We start from the raw sequence: 22040 nt of genomic DNA on the forward strand, positions 1-22040 counted from the left end.
CATATAGGTGATTCGTATTCCGAGGACGAGCGTGCACACTCAAGGCAGGGGGGCTACGACCCTTCCACTTATCAGTGAGTGGGCTTTTGTTTTCCGTATATACCTATATACATATTAATTCCCAGAAATTTAGTATAAATGCTTATTTGTTATATGTCACTCCTTTTATATAATTGGTGGTTATGCATGATTAGTTGCATATACGTTATTTATATATTCGAATATGCATATGTCTATATATGCGTATTGGGTGCTGTGGATGCCCAGGTAAGTGCCAGGTAAAGGTTATTCATATTTACATTCTGAACTAGTTTGAAATGCTTAGAGAGCTCATAATTTGCACCCCCGGTGTTAGTGCTCCCGCCCGTGGCCAGGGTACAGTCCTTCACGTGATGTTCACCCGCACCACACGCTCAGCTTGGATCCAAGTTAGGTGCATAGGCTTGTCGTACAGACCACATTAGGTGGTTCCGACTCGTAGGTGACCCGCGATTATTCGCACAGTCTTCACGTGATCGTAGCACTAGAGCGTATATATGATACACCCAGTCTTGTCGTACAGACCACGTTAGGTGGTTCCGATTCGTGTGCAGATTCAGTTATTGAGTTGAGATTAGAGCTCTATATGTAGCCGTACAGATCACGTTAGGTGACTCCCGGCTGCTAGACTATATGTTATGGATGTGAATTACGCTTGAGCATTTACATTTGATTATGAGATTCTGTAGTGGCATATTCTCGAGCATGAATGGCATATTTTGGAGCATGATTGGCATATCTATACATACGTATATATGTTCATTTTCTGGGAAGTATACAGGTTTTACGGCGAGGGGTTAGAATGTATTTTGCTAAAGAGTTTTCAAAGAGCTTTGTTTTTGCCCACTCACGCTTTTGTTTTTGCGCCCCTCCAGGTTCTAGTGATCTAGCAGGTTCGGTGGTTTTTCCCAGAGGGCGTCCCGGCATTTCTGACAAACACTCACCATTGTAGGGTCACCTTCGGGTGTATTTATGTCGCATCTTTCCTTTTTGGACTGCTGTAGACTTGCTCTGAAATTGTGTCTCACATATGCTAGCACTTGTATTAGTACTTTGTATGCTAGTTTTTAATTATTCGTACTTTTATATTACTATCTTAATAGCTTCCGCACGCGCACATGGCTACGTCACCTTCGGGTGACGGCCAGCACTCCCTGATCTCGGTCGGGGTGTGTCAGTGTAAAAGTAAAGACTTTTAAACATCTATGTTTTAGAATTAGATGATTTCTTTTAGACTTTTGTAGATTAAACATTTATGCTTTTTGAGTTTTTGATTAAGCTTTTGAAACATTTGATTAAGATACTCAGACTTAAACTATTTTAGATTAATTGAAATTAATTTACATTTAAATATCTGCTATATATTTTAAATAATTTCAACTATATTTAAGTCTAAAAATTTAAACTTTTCGAATCTAAATGTACACCCATGCCAAATGGAAACGTGCCAACATTAAATGAAAACGTACCAACGTCAAATGAAAATGTACCAACCCCGAATTAAAACATACCCGATTATAAACTATATTAAACTGAATGTTCATCTGTTTGGAATGTTTAAAAATATGTTTGATTCATACACAATGCGCTAGATAGTCTTATTTTTTGGTAGATAAGTCTCTGGAACAACTTTTAGTTGATCGGAGATAAATCCTTATTATTGTAGATAATGCTAAATAATAACGATAAATCATATAATTTTGAATTAATAAAAAGGCTATTGTTTGTTGATTAATGACTTTTCTATATAAAATTAATTAATTAAAGTAATTCCTCATTATTAGGACAAAAAGTAATAAAACTTATGTTTTGAAAACAAACGTATCAAAAATTCAAATGTACAAAAAACTAAATGTACCAAAAATTCAAATGTACCAATAAGCCAAATGGACCAAAAATTCAAATGTACCATTATAATCAAACGTACCGATATAACCAAACACACCTAACAAGGAGTTTTGTTACATTCTATTTAATTTAGGGGTGTGATATCCACACACTCTATTTTACTTCTCACACAACTTTTGAATTTTCGGCCGTCGGATCGGATGAATTGAAGAATATCAACGGACAGAAATTATCAAGGATGTGTGAGAAATAAAATGAGGTGTGTGGATAGCACACCCCTTAATTTACTAAAATAAATATTTTAATAAAAAATAAAAAAAATCTTAAATCATCATAATAAGAGAGGCATAAAAATAGGAGAAAAAAAGGGAATGCTAACGTGAATAGACTTCTAATTAATTAAAATTAAAGTACCAAAATTGTAGGGAAAATGTTTAATCAAATTTGCAAAATAAATAGATGTTTAGTCTATAACATTTAAAAATAAAGTGCCTATATCAAAACGTCCAAATTGAAAAATATAATCATTCAACTTTAGTCTAGTAAAGTATTAGCTAGTGTTCTAGTAAAGCTAGTGTTGTGTGGACCTGTAAGAAAACGCAATTACAACAATCACGGATTTGTTTGTGTCTTCCACTAATGACGGGATTTGATTTCCAGCACACGTTCTCTCTCCCATTTGCTGGACCCACACGCTACTATATGGTATATACCCCGTCATTTGGGCATTTGTACACCCTGCACGTTTCTACACCCTGCACGTTTCCAAATAGAAGCAATCAGTCCAATTTTAATGGTATCTTCACTACTAATTTATTCATCAATCCTCACATTTATTGCGTAAATAACTAATAATTATATATTGTATTGTTGTTTATTTTTGAGCAGCTGAGAAGATTAATCTAACCCAACTTCTAAAGCTTTCTTTTAGCTGAGTAAATTAGATCTACTCTAATTTCCAGTTTCAAAATGAGGACAAAAAATAAATAATAATAATGCTACTCTTTTGCCAAGTGTCTTCATCTCATAAGGTGTAAGATAAAAGACTAAGATTGCTTTGATGTAAGCTTGAATACTGCCAAAACTATGTAACTATTAGAAGACTACCAGTGAAACAACATTGTACACTAAAAATAAAGAGATGATGAGATATCGTAATGTTCATTTATGTTGATAATATAATCTACATTAGGAGCTGCCAAGAATTAATGAATGAATTTAAATTGGTTTCCAGAATCTACACTAAAAGTAGAAGGGATGATGAGATATTAGTAGTATTATTATTATTATAGATTGGTTTCTAGAATTTTAGATGCTACGAAATTAGCCTGAGGGCCATCATCCAAATGGAAGCTGTGACAACCCGTTTCAAATTTTACGTTTTTATTTTATTTAAAAAGTGTGAATTTACGAAATTGCCCTATAAGTAAGGACTTTGACTTCTGTTGACCATCGTCTAGAGAGACGTATGACTTATTCTTTTAACATATTCTCGTAATACTCGTGGATGTGAACGCATAGACGAAAGCCGTTTGCGAGTCCGGATTATAACGGTATAGTTACGGACGTTCGAAATTGGTTATTCAAGGTTTAGTGTTGATTAAATTAAATCCCCAATCAGAAATTGGTTATTTAAGGTGAAGCCCAATCAGAAAAAGGAAAGAAAAGAAAAAAAATAAAAAAAAATAAAAAATAAAAATATCCCAGCTTTCCCGTGGGTTTTTCCCACTCGCGACCACCCACTTTCCAAGGCCGATTCCGGTCAACTCCGGTGGAGTTTTTCGATGCCACCACCACCATCTTGAAGCTCTCATTCCCCTCTACAAAACCCACCCCAGAACCACCTTGATTAACCATGGTATGAGGCGGTTTGAGGCCACGAAAGTTGACGAAAATCAATGGTGCTTCGGCCACCCTTCTCGATTTTCCAGCAAATCGGCAAAGCAATGGCCGATGCCACCACTTGGGCTTTGTAGCCCATCATCCCAGGAGCAAAACCCAACCAACCTTGACCCCGTTGGACCACCGTAGACGACGAATCGATGTCGGGAAGTTTTAGGCACCCGCCGGCTTCGTGGGCAAACTTGACCATCTTCCGTCCACTTTTGGACTTCGTGGCAGGTATGAAAGTTGCTCCACTCACTGAGATCTTCATTTCTGTGAAGTTTGAGAATTTTCGGAAATAGTTGAATTTTCCGGCGAGTCAGGGCGGCCGACCGCCACCCGCGGCGGCACGTGGCCAGTGGGCCGCCAATGCTATTTTTAGGCTATGTCAAATGTCTTGAATTCAGTTTTGTCATTTGAATGACGTAGGTTGATAGTTGGAACCTAAATTCGTTACGATACGTTACTTGATAAAATGTGAATCGATGATCCGACCGTTAGATCGTCACCAAAATTGGATACATTATAATACGTAATATTTAAAGAATATTGGAATTTACGGATCGGGAATCCGACTTACGGATCTTCCTGAATTGGATTTGTAAGTTAGTAAAATAAATGTTCACGGCCACTTGTTTTAGGCAATTGACGGAGATTTGACCGTTGGATCGTAATGAAATTTTAATATGTTATTCTAGAAACATATTGTGGATCGTTGGGAGTTGCGGATTGGAAATCTGATTTGCGGATCTTCTGGGTCAAGTTATACAGGGTTGTAAACCCTACCGTCGATCTTTGATCGACGGTTGATTTGTGGTCAATGGGTATCAAACTATTTTAGAATGTCGTTGAAGTTGTGTTTTATGTGAATTACATATTCTACGGATAAGAGTTCTGAGATGTGATTTGATAATTGGTCACAGGGACCAATCATTCAGGACGCCTCGATGCGTGCACTAGAGAATCATAGCGTGGACTCCAGGTGAGTGCATCTTTTCCTTTTCATCGTACATATTATTGAGAGTTCTATCGACACTTTCAAATTGATTAGGCATATTACTTTCATACATATTTATTGTGAATGCTTGAAGTACTATATGAACTACGAATGGCTTGATCCCTGTCTAGGGTACGTAGGCAGTCTAACGAGACGTTAGATGCAGCCATAAAATATTTGAGACAAAAGCCTTGCTTGGGAAATTGAGTAATGCGAAGGAAATTTGTAACGGCAAGTTTTAGTTTTGTGAATTAGTTAGTTAAATTAGAGTTAATTGGGTTGTCATGGATAATTATCCCTGAAAATAAGTAGTTTGGGAGTAGGGCGTTACTGATTGTACACTTCACACCATATTGTTTATAATTGAAAATGCTACGACATGGTTAAGTAGTAGATTGCATCATGATATATCCATATGTATATTACTTGCATATAATTATTGGGAATGCTTTCAAGTGCAAAGGTGAACTCAGGACACCCAGGTAAGTTCAGGTGAGTTTATGGTAATAGTTGAATCGATTGCGTTATAGCATGACTACAGTTATGAGTTAGGCAACTTCGATATTGTCGTACTGGTTGCCATGAGTTGCACATGTTATATTGAGATGCATTGAGAGCTCATAAACCTGCACCCCGGTGTTAGTGCTCCCGCCCGTGGCCAGGGCACAGTCCTTCACGTGATGTTCACCTCCCGCACCTTACACTCACCTTGGATTCAAGGTAGGTGCACAGTCCTGTCGTACATACCACTTTAGGTGGTTCCGACTCGTAGGTGACCCGCGATTATTCGCTCAGTCTTCACGTGATCGTAGCACTTGAGCGTATTTATTTACACCCAGTCCTGTCGTACAGACCACTTTAGGTGGTTCTGACTCGTGTGCAGGTATACTTATTGAGCTATTGGCTAGCCAGGATTGATGAGATATGGATAAGTCGTACAGGTCACTATAGGTGACTCCGACTTATATGCTAGCCAGGATTGATGAGATATGGATAAGTCGTACAGGTCACTATAGGTGACTCCGACTTATATGCTAGCCATGATTGATGAGATAAGGATAAGATGTACAAGTCATTTTAGATGACTCTGACTGATATATCACTTTGTATTGATTTAGTTCATTTGGCCTACTTATTAATGTATGGTGGAGTTGATGGCAAACCGTGGTTTTGGTCATTTCTGAGTATGGTTTGGATATATGTATATATGTTGTACTGTCTTATGGAAAACGATACGGGTTTTACATTTAGGGGCATTACTTTTTTAGAGATAGTAACTTTGTGAAGCTTGGTTTTATTGCTTACTCACACCTTCTGTTTGGTGCCCTCCAGGTTTTAACTGCTGAGTTTGTATCGACAAGAATCTGTGGCGAATCTTAGTATTGATGGATATTTTTGAGGGTATGATTCTTACCCACACTACTGTACCTTACTTATGCTCTGACATCGCGTGTGAAATGGGTTCGCTCCCACTTGTAGCGCACTCTGGTATTTAGACACTTTTAGATTCAAATTCATTCACTTTTTATACACTATCACATTTTATGGCTTCGTCACCTTCCAGGTGTCGGCCAGCACAGCTCGATTCAGGGTCCAAGTGGACTTTCTGGGTCGGGGTGTGTCAGAAGCAAGTACTCTGAAGGCTCTCCATTTTTAATGTCCTTCTCAGAGGACAGAGGCTAAAAATAAAAGTTTTAGGACAAATTTCAAAAAACTCTAATAATCTTACACAATTCGAATACTTTTTTTCTCCATCTCGCAACTTTCTCTTGAAGTCAAAATCTCATGCCCTTTAAGTATTGGAATTCTTGATTTTCATGAGTATAATTACTGATTTTGAGTGGCCTTCGCCTATTTTTTTTCATTCTTTAAAAATTATTAAATGATCAAACTGCAGAATCAATTTAGAAAGAATCCAATTCCCGTTTTTTTTCCACTCCCATTCCACTTTAGTAAACATATAAATATACCATTATGAAGAAATCTCAAATTTAAATTTTGGTTCTACAATTAATTAAACAAAATTATAACTGACATTTTCACAAGTTCTGAACGGTTACAATCAGACAATGAGAAATGAGGAAATTTAAGGCTAAAACCCTTTATTATGAAGACAAAGAAAGTCAAAAAGTAGGGTCCATTTGGAATGAGGAGATTTCAAACCTCAGTCCAATATCGATTACAATCAGACAATGAAGATCCGAGGGGAACCTCATCCGTACATTTTAAACCCATTTACAATTTTACTTTATGCATCGATCTTCACAAATTATATTATTAAATTTAGTATGCTATGAAATTTCTTTGATTGAATCCCAATCATTCTACTTTAGTCTAGTGGCATAATAAACTAAAACATAATTATTCTACTTTAGTCTACGGGATTTGATTTTCAACCAATGATCTCTCTCCCACTCCCTGGGCCCACACGTTACTATATATTATAAGAAAAATTAATGACAAGAATTTCAAAATTTTAAATTTTAATCAAAAGTTATTTAATAACTTTTATTTGTTTAATATATTTATTTTGTCTCCTTCCCACATTTCTTCCTGACATTCGAAACCTTTCATTTTTTTCTTTTTAATTTCACATCGCAGCTCCATCTCTGTCCCCATGCAAAATCCACAGATTAGATCCCCAAACTTTATTTTGAGCCATCACTATCTCGGTGGTGAGGCAATACGGAGTGATCAATATTGACTGTTGAGCCAACGGAAGTCGATATTCAGAGGACATTAGAGTTGGAGAAGGTTGTGCTGTCGAATTTTAATCCAGTCGAATCTAGGGCTCGTAGACATCTTCCACCACAAAATTCAAAAACTCGAGGAATTCGTTGACAAACACCTGAAACCAGACCTCGTTTGTGCCATTGCACAATGGCATCGTTTCATAGACCCTCTCCCAACTACTTTATTGAAGCCATTTTCTGTGGTTTTCTTTGCCGACATTACCAAGCTCCAATTGCAGCAAATTGAATTGCTCATCAAATTAAATTGTATTATGTTTTTTTTTTTTTTTTTTTTTTTTTTTTTTTTTTTTTTTGTGGAGTGATTCTTGTTTTGTAGAGACAAGGTGTTCGAGCAACACAAATTTTTGTATCCTTTTCTATTTTCCCTCTTTCGTTATGACTAATTAAATTTTACCCGCATGTGATTTTTTTTTTTTATTCGACAATTGGGAAATGCAATCCCATTTGGTGATGTTTAGTTGTTGAAGGTGTTTTCTTGACTTTTATTTAAATTAAAGCTCGGATTTGTGGAAGAACATATAGAATTTGGAGAAAATAGTGTGACCAGTCTTTGGACTTTGGTTAATCTTGGCTTTGAAGTTCATGTAAGAGTATAACTTGAATTCATTAAATCATTCAATGTTCTTGTTTTATGACCATGGTTGAAGAAGATGGGGTATATGGACCTGAAAGTTGTAGACTATGTAGTCCATTGATCTTGAAAAATTGTGGTTGTACACCCATGGATGTATTTCGTATGAATCAATTCTACTTCTATTGATAAGACTAAACATAATCTTGCTTTTTGTGACGACCTGTCCCTAATTTTCACTGTAATTTCCTTTTCGTTTGTGTAATTTGACATTTTTACCCTTTTGGGGAAAAGTGTAATATGACGTGGATGTTGTTTTCGACTGTTGTTTCTTTTCTTGGTTTCGTAATTAAATTGTACTCGTCGCTATGAACACGTGTTAGACTTGAATCGGATCTGTAACGAAAAAATTACGCCCCGTTAAAGTACGCTAACCATGAGTATTTTTGTACACGCACATACGAATTTACAATGTCTAAAACACTGTAAGCAATCTGATTTGTACATTAAAGGTAGTACAAACTTTGAAGGTCAAACAATCCCACAAAAAGGGGATCTGTGTTCCCTATCCCTCACGCAAACAACCAATCACTTGCCACAAATCACTCTCCATAATTCCTTTTCCCGGTTTCTCTCCTCACTGCCCAATTAGATTCTTCTCTCCTCGCGTAGCATACCGTAATTTAAAAAATGCAGGCATGTGCATAAAGGCTAGTGAATCATAAACCAAACACAATAGTTTGGGATGTAGTTGAACGAGCGTGGGTGCTTGGTGAATCAAGAAACTTCATGGATCTAGGATACCCAACAGTCAACACGCATACAATATAAGTTAGGAATGAAGACTATTGTATCAGTTGGCTATACCAAAAGATTTTTTGGCATCCGGAGGATTATTCTTCCATAGAAATTTCAAAAGATGATAAAGTTGAACTAATCAAATTTCAACAAGTTTGAAAAATCAACTATTTATATATATGAAGATCCTGATTGATGTGTTTATGTTGATTTGAATAACGGTCTTGAAGTTATGGAATGAGACAATGATTTAAAATTAACAAAAAAAAAAATGTAATAATCAAAAATGGGTTGTCTAAATGGCGGGGTACTCATTGACACATGACCTAAAATAGAGGAAAAATCATACGATTTACTTTTTAAGTCTTTAAGGAACAAGAGTGGCAGGTTCCAAGTTGGAAATAATGCAATTTTCATCTTAAGATGTTGTAATGCCGGTTATAAAAAAGGTCTTTCGTATGCGGATAATAATGTGATTAAAAAATGCAGGCGCGTGCATGAAGCCTAGTAAATCATAAACCAAACACAATAGTTTGGGATGTAGTTGGACAAGCGTGGGTGCTTGGTGAATCAAGAAACTTCATGGATCTAGGATACCCAATAGTCAACACGCATACAATATAAGTTAGAAATGAAGACTGTTATATCAGTTGGCTATACCAAAAGATTTTTTGGCATCTGGAGGATTATTCTTCCATAGAAATTTCAAAAGATGATAAAGTTGAACTAATCAAATTTCAACAAGTTTGAAAAATCAACTATTTATATATATATATATATATATGAAGATCCTGATTAATGTGTTATGTTGATTTGAAGAATGGTCTTGAAGTTATGGAATGAGACAATCATTTAAAATTAACAAAAAAAAAAAAAAAGGTAATAATCAGAAATGGGTTGTCTAAATGGTGGGGTACTCATTGACACATGACCTAAAATAGAGGAAAAATCATACAATTTACTTTTTAAGTCTTGAAGGAACAAGAGTGGCAGGTTCCAAGTTGGAAATAATGCAATTTTCATCTTAAGAGGTTGTAATGCCGGTTATAAAAAAGGTATTTCGTATGCGGATAATAATGTGATTAAAAAATGCAGGCGCGTACATGAAGCCTAGTAAATCATAAACCAAACACAATAGTTTGGGATGTAGTTGGACGAGCGTGGGTGCTTGGTGAATCAAGAAACTTCATGGATCTAGGATACCCAACAGTCAACACGCATACAATATAAGTTAGGAATGAAGATTGTCGTATCAGTTGGCTATACCAAAAGATTTTTTGGCATCTGGAGGATTATTCTTCCATAGAAATTTCAAAAGATGATAAAGTTGAACTAATCAAATATCAACAAGTATGAAAAATCAACTATTTATATATATGAGGATCATGATTGATGTGTTATGTTGATTTGAAGAACGGTCTTGAAGTTATGGAATGAGACAATCATTTAAAATTAACAAAAAAAAAAAGAAGGTAATAATAAGAAATGGGTTGTCTAAATGGTGGGGTACTCATTGACACATGACCTAAAATAGAGGAAAAATCATATAGTTTACTTTTTAAGTCTTTAAGGAACAAGAGTGGTAGGTTCCAAGTTGGAAATAATGCAATTTTCATCTTAAGAGGTTATAATGCCGGTTATAAAAAAGGTCTTTCATACGCGGATAATAGTCTGATTAAAAAATGCAGGCGCGTGCATGAAGGCTAGTGAATCATAAACCAAACACAATAGTTTGGGATGTAGTTGGACGAGTGTGGGTGCTTGGTGAATCAAGAAACTTCATGGATCTAGGATACGCAACAGTCAACACGCATACAATGTAAGTTAGGAATGAAGACTGTCGTATCAGTTGGCTATACCAAAAGATTTTTTGGCATCTGGAGGATTATTCTTCCATAGAAATTTCAAAAGATGATAAAGTTGAACTAATCAAATTTCAACAAGTTTGAAAAATCAACTATTTATATATATGAGGATCCTGATTGATGTGTTATGTTGATTTGAAGAACGGTCTTGAAGTTATGGAATGAGACAATCATTTAAAATTAAAAAAAAAATGTAATAATCAGAAATGGGCTGTCTAAATGGTGGGGTACTCATTGACACATGACCTAAAATAGAGGAAAAATCATACAGTTTACTGTTTAAGTCTTTAAGGAACAAGAGTAGTAGGTTCCAAGTTGGAAATATTGCAATTTTCATCTTAAGAGGTTGTAATGCCGATTATAAAAATGGTCATTCATACGCAGATAATAGTGTGATTAAAAAATGCAGGCGCGTGCATGAAGGCTAGTGAATCATAAACCAAACACAATAGTTTGGGATGTAGTTGGACAAGCGTGGGTGCTTGGTGAATCAAGAAACTTCATGGATCTAGGATACCCAACACAATAGAAATGAAGACTGTTATATCAGTTGGCTATACCAAAAGATTTTTTGGCATCTGGAGGATTATTCTTCCATAGAAATTTCAAAAGATGATAAAGTTGAACTAATCAAATTTCAACAAGTTTGAAAAATCAACTATTTATATATATATATATATATATATATATATGAAGATCCTGATTAATGTGTTATGTTGATTTGAAGAATGGTCTTGAAGTTATGGAATGAGACAATCATTTAAAATTAACAAAAAAAAAAAAAAAGGTAATAATCAGAAATGGGTTGTCTAAATGGTGGGGTACTCATTGACACATGACCTAAAATAGAGGAAAAATCATACAATTTACTTTTTAAGTCTTGAAGGAACAAGAGTGGCAGGTTCCAAGTTGGAAATAATGCAATTTTCATCTTAAGAGGCTGTAATGCCAGTTATAAAAAAAGTATTTCCCATGTGGATAATAATGTGATTAAATTAGTTGTCAAATGATTTTTTTTTTATTTGAACAAACGATATTATTTACACTAAGGAGGAGGGGGGTTGTGGACTTAGCCTCACAATGGGCTAGCAATAATGTGATTCTATCAGTTGTTTATTAAATATTATTTTCTCTATTCTTAATATAAATTCAATAAAGATTTTTTGGCATTCGTAGGATTATTCTTCCATAGAAGACTACCAATGAAACAACATTGTACACTAAAAATAAAGAGATGATGAGATATCGTAATGTTCATTTATGTTGTTAATATAATCTACATTAGGAGTTGCCAAGAATTAATGAATGAATTTAAATTGGTTTCCAGAATCTACACTAAAAGTAGAAGGGATGATGAGATATTAATATTATTATTATTATAGATTGGTTTCTAGAATTTTAGTTTATTTATCAGATGCTGTGAAATTAGCCTGAGGGCCATCATCCAAATGGAAGCAGTACTCTGAAGCCTTTCCATTTTTAATGTCCTTCTCAGAGGACACAGGCTAAAAATAAAAGTTTTACGGTAGATTTCAAAAAACTCTAATAATCTCACACAATTCGAATACTTTTTTTTCTCCATCTCGCAACTTTCTCTTGGAGTCCAAATCTCATGCCCCCTAAGTATTGGAGCTCTTGATTTCCATGAGTATAATTACTGCTTTTGAGTGGATTCCGCCTATTTTCTTCATTCTTAGAAAATTTAATAAATGATCAAACTGCATAATCAATTTAGAAAGAATCCAATTCCTTTTTTTCCACTCCCATTCCACTTTAGTAAACATATAAATATACCATTCCGAAGAAATCTCAAATTAAAATTTTTGTTCTCCAATTAATTAAACAAAATTATAACTAACTTTTTCACAAGTTCTGAACGGTTACAATCAGACAATGAGGAATGAGGAAATTTAAGGCTAAAACCCTTTATTACGGGGACAAAGAAAGTCATAAATTGGGGTCCATTTGGAATGAGGAAATTTCAAACCTCAATCCAATAGGAGGAGGATTCTCTGCACTCGTATTCACATCCCGTTCCATTCTCTCATCTCACACATTATTTTTTGTCATATTATCTTTATAAAAAATTAATATAAGATGTTGACGTGATTTAACCTTGACTGTTCAAATAGGAGGGGATGGAAAGATAGAAAAATTAGGAGGGTAGACAATCATCCTCCAATCCAATATCCATTTCAATCAGACAATGAGGATCCAAGGGGATCCTCATCCGTACTTTATAAACCCATTTGCAATTTTTACTTTATTCATCCATCTTCACAAATTGTATTATTAAATTTCTTTGATTGTATCCCAATCATTCTACTTTAGTCTAGTGGCATAATAAACTAAAACATAATCATCCTACTTTGGGGGATTGATTTCCAACAAATGTTCTCTCTCCCGCTCCCAAGGCCCACACGCTACTGTATATTGTATTGTTGTTTATGTTTGAGCAACTGAGAAAATTAGATCTACTCCAATTTCTAGTTTTGGGTTGAGAAAAAAACAAATAATGATAATACTACCCTTTTGCCATGTGTCTTCATCTCATAAGGTGTAAGATGAAATGCTAATATTACTTTGATGTAAGTTTGAATACTGCCAAAACTATAAAATCGTTAAAAGAGTACTTGTGAAACAACATTTTACACTAAAATTAAAGGGGATGATGAGATATCATAGTGTCTATTTATGTTGATGATATAATCTACACTAACAGATGCTAAGAATTAATGGATGAATTTAAATTGGTTTTTAGAATCTCCACTAAAAGTAAAAGAGATGCGTGATAAAACAAAATTATGATCGATTTTTTTCACAAGTTCTGAATGGTTTAACATATTCTATATCTTTTCCACAATCTAAGGTTAAAAAGCCTAAAACCCTCAATTATGAGAGCTGAGATCATCTTCAAATCTCTGTGCCCAAAGCAGCAAAATTCAAAAATGCAGACCACTCATTTTATATCACGTGGCCCCTATTAGCCAATTCCACTAGCCTAACTCACGAAAAAGAAGTCTTTGAACAGTCTGAATCTCTCTCTCTTGAACGGCCCAAACTCCCGGATCTGGTTATTCCGGACACAAAAATCTAAAGAAGATTTATGGGGGACAAGGAAAGTCATACATTGGGATCCATTTGAAATGAGGAAATTTCAAACCTCGATCCAATATTTTTATGATTTCATATAATATGGCATGCTTATTTATACATAATAGGAACAAGAATCATTTCGATTCTTCAGTTTCATGAATTTACTAAAACAGGACATGCTGTATTTATAGAGAATAAGAATTAAAACATTTCGATGAGCTCACTCCTAGTTTTATAGGTTTTCTTAATTAACTCAATAATATAGTAAAAATTCAAATCATTATGTTTTGAGCACTCCATCCACATGGACCCTTAAATTATACCTATATTGAAACTGGGTTTAAAATCATTGTTGACCAACAGTTAAATGACCGTTTTGCACCTATTTTACTGTTCCTATAATAAGATTCTCTCTTATTATATTACCATCATCTTCTCTTCACTCATCTTACATTTTTCTTTTTGTCTTTTTGTCTATAAAAAAAATTAAATAAAAATGTTGACAATATGAGGCTGGGTGGGCATCGGATTAGCAAGTATATAATTATCGGGATGCCCCAAAACATTAGGAGCATAAAAAATTCAAATAGAAGACAAGAGAAAATAAGAGAGATTAGAATAGAAGATAATTTTACTCTTTCAAATTTTCATCCGACACGGTAAAATTACTAATATATCCCAATTGACACGTATGAGTTACATAGCGTTCGGTTCTTGAGCTGTCGTTATCTCCTTTGGACAGCACTCCCGAATTCTTAATTCCACCTCTCTCGATGAAAACACTATGACCAGAAAACCGCATCAAGTTGACCGAAAAGAAAAAAGGTCTCTCCTCTCAACATGTTATTCCATCTCTCTCGCAGCGGAAGTGATATTCGTTCAGGGTAATTCCAGTTCTGAAAGACAAATTATTCAAATTTCTGGGTTTTTTTTTGCTTCTCCTCTCTTAAACTCATCCGGAAGTTATTTGTTCAAAGACCAAGTTTTGTTGTTCAATTAAAGATTTTTGGGTTTCTTTTTGCTTCAGTTCTGTTAAATTACTCATCTTGAAGTTAATTTTGTTCAAAAACTGAAGTATTCTTCTTCAATTAATCTTACAAGAAAGCATATAAGAAGGTGGCACACTAGATGTTCGATGAAAAGTGTCAATATTTCAATTTCTAATTTCTGTGTATATAATTTGTGGGGAAGCAGAACGAGTAAAGCCAGCAGCTGTGATTTGTAAAGTGGAAGATTGGATGTGTTGATGTGTGGCATGCTCTAATTAGGTACATTTTTATGTAGTAAGAAAGCCATAGAGAGAGAGAGAGAGAGAGAGAGAGAGAGAGTCGCGTTTTTGTTTTTGTTTTTTTTCCGGATTGGGTTAATGTTTCAGTCGTAGACTTGATTAAGCAATGAAAGTTGAGGACATACAAGTGACACTGGTACCTGGGAATTTGTAAGTTACATGCAAAGCTCATGGAAAGTAAGCTTTTTGTAATGTGTCTAATGACATGGTCAAAGAGTTGTCCACCTAATGTCTACTCTACAACGATTGTCTTCGAACACTGTTGTCACATTTTGGGGGAGAAATTTCAAAGTAAGGTGTTAATGTCTGACCTAAGATTATGTTGAAATTTCGAAGTAAAACGTTTATTTCTTTGTTTCTTTTTTTATATGGGAAAACATTTACTATTGAAATTTTTCATGGTGCTTTGTTTTGTAAAAGATTCAGGTTGGCATCGTTTTTCAAGTTTTGTCTATGCTTTTGTTTGTAGGATCAAGTTGCAAAAGAACATAACAGAGAACAAACATTGTCAATTTGTTTGTTGAAGTATTGCAGGTATCTGCACGACTCCAACAAGCCACACCAAGCATACAATGGAAAGCTCCATCTCCCTCTTTCCCTCCCTCCATTTTCTTCTTATGAGTTTCGTGCTAACATCAATTTGTATATCGATAAAATAGGATTTCAACAACTCTTTATATGTATAAAGAGTTGTCAACAACTACTGTATATTATATATATATATATATATATATATATTATATCATATTTTGTGTAAATAATTTTTACATACTTACGCACAATGCTTACAACACATTTAATTCCTCATTCGAAAATTTATATACAATGCTTATAATCAATTTGACATTCCTGCAGCAAGGTGCGGGTTAAAGCTCAATTGTGCTACTAAAGAAACAATATTCTCCAGCCAAAGATAAACTAAAGAACCAAGAAGCACTTCAAAGAAACAAAGCCACTCGTTTTGGCACACCATCTAAAAGATTATGGTTGTGACGGAAAATTCACAATCGGAACTCAGTAAACAAAGCAAAATGAGGATCTTGTCTCACGGTTTAGAACAGTTCAATTTTATCACTGTATCTTTGATCCCGGCAAAAACTATTGGCACGTAAACTGAACCTTCTGGGTCACAAATCACAATTCATAGTCTTGTTTATTAGCAAGTTCAGTACACGAATTTCTTCATTTATCGTACAATTCAAAAGCTTCAGATCTTTGACTACTCAGCTTTATGCCTTTCGTGCCTGAAGAGACGATATATCAATGACAATATCCAGTGCCAAAAGACGATAAATCAATGACAACAGCCAGTGCCAAAGATCTGCTCTGGCTTTGCCTCGCCTAAATAGCGCTTTGACATTGTTTTCATCCTCTGCCAGTACCTGCGAGCATTCATTCATCCAATTACAGTTAACACAGTTGCATTGACAATTTAAGGGTATTCATGAAGAGGTAAATATCTGCCAACTCCAAGCGAAACAGAAAAATCAAATAATAGACGTTAGTTGCCTTGACAATGTATGGGTATTCATGAAAAAGGTTAATATCAGCCGACTCCATACGACGCAGAAAAATCAAATATTAGACGTTAGCTGCATAAACTATTTTAAGTTAACAGCCATATAGTTTGAACTGCAGTATGAAGCATGGTTAGTAACATACCAAAGAGATCGTACAAGTACCATAGGACCTAAAATTCGATTCTTGACTGAAGCATGGTTAGTAATAGGTTTTGTAACGGTGGTTTTATGAAACATTCAAAACAATAATGTATAGGACTTGTTGAAGTTAATTATGAGTTATTGAGAGACCTGTTGTATTGCCCTTACGAAGGAACAGGTGCTATTCTGCCAAAGGGTGACTTTCATGCTGGATTAAGAATTACTCTTTTCAGTAGTGTGTATGCATCATGCATACAAGAGTAGCATTTTGGTATTGAAAATGAAGAACCGTAGCTTTTTGAAGTGTGAGATTGTATCTGAAGTTAAATTGTTTGATGATTAGCTATCCCGCCTTCTCTGGCTTTTCAGAACTGGGGAGAATAAGAAGTGTTTTTCAGTTTTTGGAATTTTTCTTTCTTACAGGTTTTCTCTTTCATCCTCCTAATCAGTGTGTTTGGTTAATGCTTGGAGTGTTAAGTTGTTTTGAACATGAGTTTCTCTTCAGAAATGTTCTAAATCGGGGCTCTCTTTATGTTCACTAGTTAATCAGCCAAGCATGATGACATCATGGCGAATTTCTTGGGAAGTTGTGAGGTGTCGAATGACAAAACAGGTCCAGTAAAGTATAGATTTAAGAAATGACCAAATATAGAATCTAGTATTGATAGAAAATCACTGAGAGCACCGAACATTTTTTTATCTACGCACTGAAGAAAACACTCTGATATGTTGTAATGCAGCGGGCAAAGAGATTGATCATAGAAAATAGAAAGTTTTCCAACCGACATTCAGAAATGAACACCCAATTAAAGTTCCTAGTCCGTTGCTTGCACCAGGTAGGGTTCCGATGAAGTTTTCGTGGCCGTGACTGTATCAAGTTCTATCTCTGGAAATAGAGAAGAGTGCAGAAAACTTATTATGTTGTAGTCTGCAAAGTCAGCCTTGGCACTGATGTAAACTGAAGTAAACTTCGCTAGGATGTTGGTTTGGCATATAGTGATCGAGGCGCTAATGTATTTGCTTTCATTTCTTTTCCTTGTTTCTACTTTATCTTTTGTCATCACAAAATTTGCAATCTAAAAAAGGAGGTTTTTCGAACTGGCCTTCCGAAATGAGCAGCAAATAATAAGTTTTTATTCAATTTCTTGCACCAGTTGGGTTTCTTTAGGAGTTTTTGTAGCCATGGTAATATGTCAAGTTCGGCCTTGGCATGATGCAAACTTGGGTTAACTTCACTAGGCTTTCTACTATCCCTCTCACACTCCCGTTCAACTTGATCAACGTAAACATGTTGAAGTTGATCGACATTTTAATTTATTTGACTTTTGTAAAGTCTAAGCATCAACTGGCAAACGTTCTTACTACAGTGTATCCAATTGAGTTTATCATAGCTCACTAGAAAAAGATGGGCACTGATTTGTGCACCACTCAGCTGAGGTTACTTAGGGCCTATTTGGAATCTTTATTGCATCTAATTTTTTGTTTAAATAAATAATAAATGTAGTTAAATTACTTAATACACATTAGTTTCAAAACAAAAAAATTGGATAAAAATATAATACCAAACATCCCCTTACATACGAGTTAATTTGAGCAAGAGGTTTCTATGTCTCAAGAGATTGACGCCAAATTAGTAAGAGATGGATTGCAAAATGTGGGATTGGAGAGATTAGACCATTACAAAAGCATGTAAGAGGGATTTGGATGTGTTGTAAGTATTCAGTTTTCCAACATATTTAGCAAAACCTAGTGTATAAGTAAATACGTCTTAATTGCTTGGTAAGGAAAAGTCTAGATTAAATCATGATCATAGGATCGTCATCAATCGTCAATATTAAATATATGTTAGTGGTACAATGTCAAACCGCTTGAACTAATTTTAGGGTAAAGTACAAAAAAATTACCTCAATTATTGGGATCACGACAATATCATACCTCATCTTTTAAAATTGACAATGTCATACCGCATCTTACGAATTTGTGACAATGTCATACCTCCGTCAATTTTTCTGTTAGTTTTTCTGTTAAATGCTGACGTGGCAAGAGACGGGGACCACTTTCTATTAAAAAATTAATAAAATATTATTAAAAACTAAAAAAAAATTAATATTTTTTAAATATTAAAATAATAAATAAAAGTAAAATTAAGAAAAAAAGGGTAAGGTACAAAAAACTACCTCAACTATTGGGGTCACGACAGTTTCATACCTCATCTTTTAAAATTGACAATGTCATACCGCATCTTACGAATTTGTGACAATGTTATACCTCCGTCAATTTTTCTGTTAAGTGCTCACGTGGCTTGATTCGGAACATACTTTCTATTAAAAAAATAATTAAAAACTAAAAAATAATTATTTAATATTTTTTTAAATATTAAAATAATAATAAAAAGAAGAGGGAAAAAAAAAAAAAAAACCATCAGTTCGTCCCTCCCCCTCCCCCTCCCCCCTCCTCTCTCTTCTCCCTATCTTCATTTTCTTCCCCCCACCTGCAAACCCAAAAAAATAAAAAAAATAAAAAAATTTTGAAAACCCAACAACCCCCTGCGGAAGAACAAGAAGGAGAAGGAGGAGGAGGAGGAGGAGGAAGAAGAAGAAGAGGAAAAAAAGGAGGAAGGAAAAAAAAAATTCCCCCTGTTGGCGCCGAAGAAGAAGAAGGGAGAAGGAGAAGGAGGAAGAAGAAGAAGAGGAAGAAAAGGAGGAGGAAGAAAAAATAAAAAAAAATTTGAAAACCCATCAACACCCCCCTGCGGAAGAAGAAGAAGGAGAAGGAGAAGGAGGAAGAACAAGAAGAGGAAAAAAAGGAGGAAGGAAATTTTTTTTTTATTTTTTATTTTTAAAACCATCAACTCCCCTGCGGAAGAAGAAGAAGAAGAAGAAGAAGAAGAGGAAAAAAAATAAAATTTTGAAAACCCATCAAACCCCAAATCCACCATTTTCATCCATTCTCCACATCCTCTTCCGCACCCATCCTCCACCTTCTCTGCTCACCTATCTTCCCGCCGACGGGATCTGGGGCTTTTTTTTTTTTTTTTTTTTTTTCTGGGTTGCAGGAGGGAGAAGAGTGTGGGTATGGGTGTGGGTGTGGGAAAATTGGGTGTGGGTGTGGGTGTGGGGAAATTGAGTGTGGGTGTGGGGGGAAGACAAATTGGATTTTTTTCCTTTTTCGTTTTTTTTTTTTTTTTTTTTTGGGATTTGCAGGTGGGGAAAGAAGATGAAGATTGGGAGAGGACAGAGAAGGGAGGATGGGGGAGGGAGGGACGAAATGAGGTTTTTTTTTTTTTTTTTTTTTCTCTGTTTTTATTATTATTTTAATATTTAAAAAATATTAAATAATTTTTAATAGAAAGTAAGTTTCGAATCAAGCCACGTTAGCACTTAACAGAAAAACTAACAGAAAAATTGACGGAGGTATGACATTGTCACAAATTCGTAAGATGCGGTATGATATTGTCAATTTTAAAAGATAAGGTATAAAATTGTCGTGACCTCAATAGTTAAGGTAATTTTTTATACTTTATCCCAAATTTTAATATAACCAAAAATCACATAACAACTTTATTCAAATAAAAAGGACATGAAAATTAATAAAAGAACAAAAGCTTAAGAGAAAACAAGCTTAAATAAACGGCCCACAAACTGGAAGAAAGTCTAGCGTGTAAAACAATTTTTGTTTTTTCCATCCATGCCACTGACGGAACGCCACTTCCATCAGCCCAAACTGTTAAAATTTTGAATTTCAAACTATTTGCTTAATTTGTCAAAATGACACATCGGTGATGTAGAACTTATTCGGTGATCTATCTGAAGAGGAAGAGGAAGAGGTCGATTCCGAGCACGAGTCCAATCCGCAGCCCAGTTTTGTATGATACTCTAATTTCAAGTTTCCTTTCTATTCTGATTCCAAAAGCATGTTTGGGAATGAGTAGGGTTTCAATTTGTTCTGTAATGTTAGCCGAAGGAAGATATAGGTTGTGCTTTTGTTAATGGCGGTGGATGATTTGGATGAAAGTATCTTGGGGATTTTTTTTTTTTGCTTGCAGTTGTTTAGGCCTGGACTGAAGTAGTTTTGTGGAATGAGATTCTTATGAGTAGTCAATTTTAGTGGGATTGTTGTGTCAATTGGATAACGAATGATGTCGTTTTCCTATTAGGTCTGCCCTTTGATGGTGTAGCAGATCTGGAATTTTGTGAAATGCTCTTTCTGATTAGACATATAGAATTGGTTTTAAATTATTTTCTTAACTGTTTGGTTCTGATGTGCTTTACCGATAAATCAAGGGTTTGCAAGATACTTTTTTGTTGTTCTCTTTAAATGGTGGGTGTTATCATTTTCTCTCTTTTTTCATATCTGTCTTGCCATTGACTGGGGATGTGGGTGATACTGCCACCCTGTACGCCGCAGTACAGGGCTGTAACAAGATTATCTATTGTGCTACTGCACTTTCTACTATCAGCGGAGACCTCTACAGGGTTGATCAAAGAGGGGTCTTCAATCTTACTAAAGCATTTCAGGTGTGATCCTTATTGCCATACCCTTGAAATACTCTTTTTTGACATTTAGTAATCTGTTTTGGTTTTGATGTCGTGTACGTTCATGGGTTGGTTCAATGTTGGATTTAAATTTTACCGTTCGAGAGTTGCTTATGTGAAGCTTTTGACTCTTTGCATTGCAGGACTACAACAACACAATGGCGCAATTACGAGCTGGAAAGAGTAGCAAGAGCAAACTTACAATTGTGAAGTTCAAGACTTCGGAGTCAATGGATGGATGGGAAGTTTGTCATGGGACTTCCTTTCAGGATGCGGTTGCTTCTAAGTATGATGGAGGAATGGATGCCAAGTTCGAATGCACTTTCACCGGAGATGCTGTTTCCTCCTGTAAGAGAAAGACTAAAGTGGGGTTTTGAGGTTCTAGATGGAAGCTGAGATGAGTGGAAAGAAGCTAATGCACTCATGGAACAACTTAAGCTCAACCCTCAGCTTCAGACGTTTCAAGCGTGGCTTTAGGATTCTGCAACTGTGAGTATACACTCCTTCCCGGGTTTAAGGACTATCAAGGTGCTTAGGGTTTGCGTTCGGTGTTTGAATTAAATAACTTTGGGTTAAACCATTCTGTAATATCAGTAGGTTTGTTTTAGGTATCTTATGGTTTTAGAATTGCCTGTGTGCAAAGGATTATTATGGCAACGAGATCATGTCGCTATGGGAAGCTCTTTTGATGGTCGCTGTTATTGG

General features: G+C 35.3%; 2 protein-coding genes and 1 long non-coding RNA gene across 5 annotated transcripts in view; all 3 read left to right on the top strand.

Moving 5' to 3' along the window:
• LOC137733579 (protein HIGH CHLOROPHYLL FLUORESCENCE PHENOTYPE 173, chloroplastic) overlaps nucleotides 1-21718 on the top strand; it is a 30354-nt gene extending 8636 nt beyond the window's left edge. The window contains exons 2-3 of the mRNA XM_088697325.1: nucleotides 21208-21317; nucleotides 21479-21718. Coding sequence (XP_088553451.1) covers nucleotides 21208-21317; nucleotides 21479-21712 — 344 coding nt within the window. The 3' untranslated portion in view covers nucleotides 21713-21718. The remainder of the gene's footprint in view (nucleotides 1-21207; nucleotides 21318-21478) is intronic.
• LOC137733580 (uncharacterized) overlaps nucleotides 1-22024 on the top strand; it is a 43145-nt gene extending 21121 nt beyond the window's left edge. For 2 of the 3 annotated variants that reach the window (XM_088697316.1, XM_088697318.1), the window contains one exon: nucleotides 21725-22024. In XM_088697316.1, coding sequence (XP_088553442.1) covers nucleotides 21725-21828 — 104 coding nt within the window. In that variant the 3' untranslated portion in view covers nucleotides 21829-22024. The remainder of the gene's footprint in view (nucleotides 1-21724) is intronic. The other variant, XM_088697317.1, reaches the window with a different exon arrangement.
• On the top strand, nucleotides 14735-15839 carry LOC148695427 (uncharacterized). Its single transcript, XR_015964416.1, has 2 exons — nucleotides 14735-15430; nucleotides 15609-15839. It is a non-coding gene; the product is annotated as an uncharacterized LOC148695427 (long non-coding RNA).
• Nucleotides 22025-22040: the final 16 nt, after the last annotated feature.

This window comes from Pyrus communis, chromosome 7, assembly GCF_041283825.1.
Source record: "Pyrus communis isolate YQ-2024b chromosome 7, ASM4128382v1, whole genome shotgun sequence".
In the NCBI taxonomy this organism is placed as follows: Eukaryota; Viridiplantae; Streptophyta; class Magnoliopsida; order Rosales; family Rosaceae; genus Pyrus; species Pyrus communis.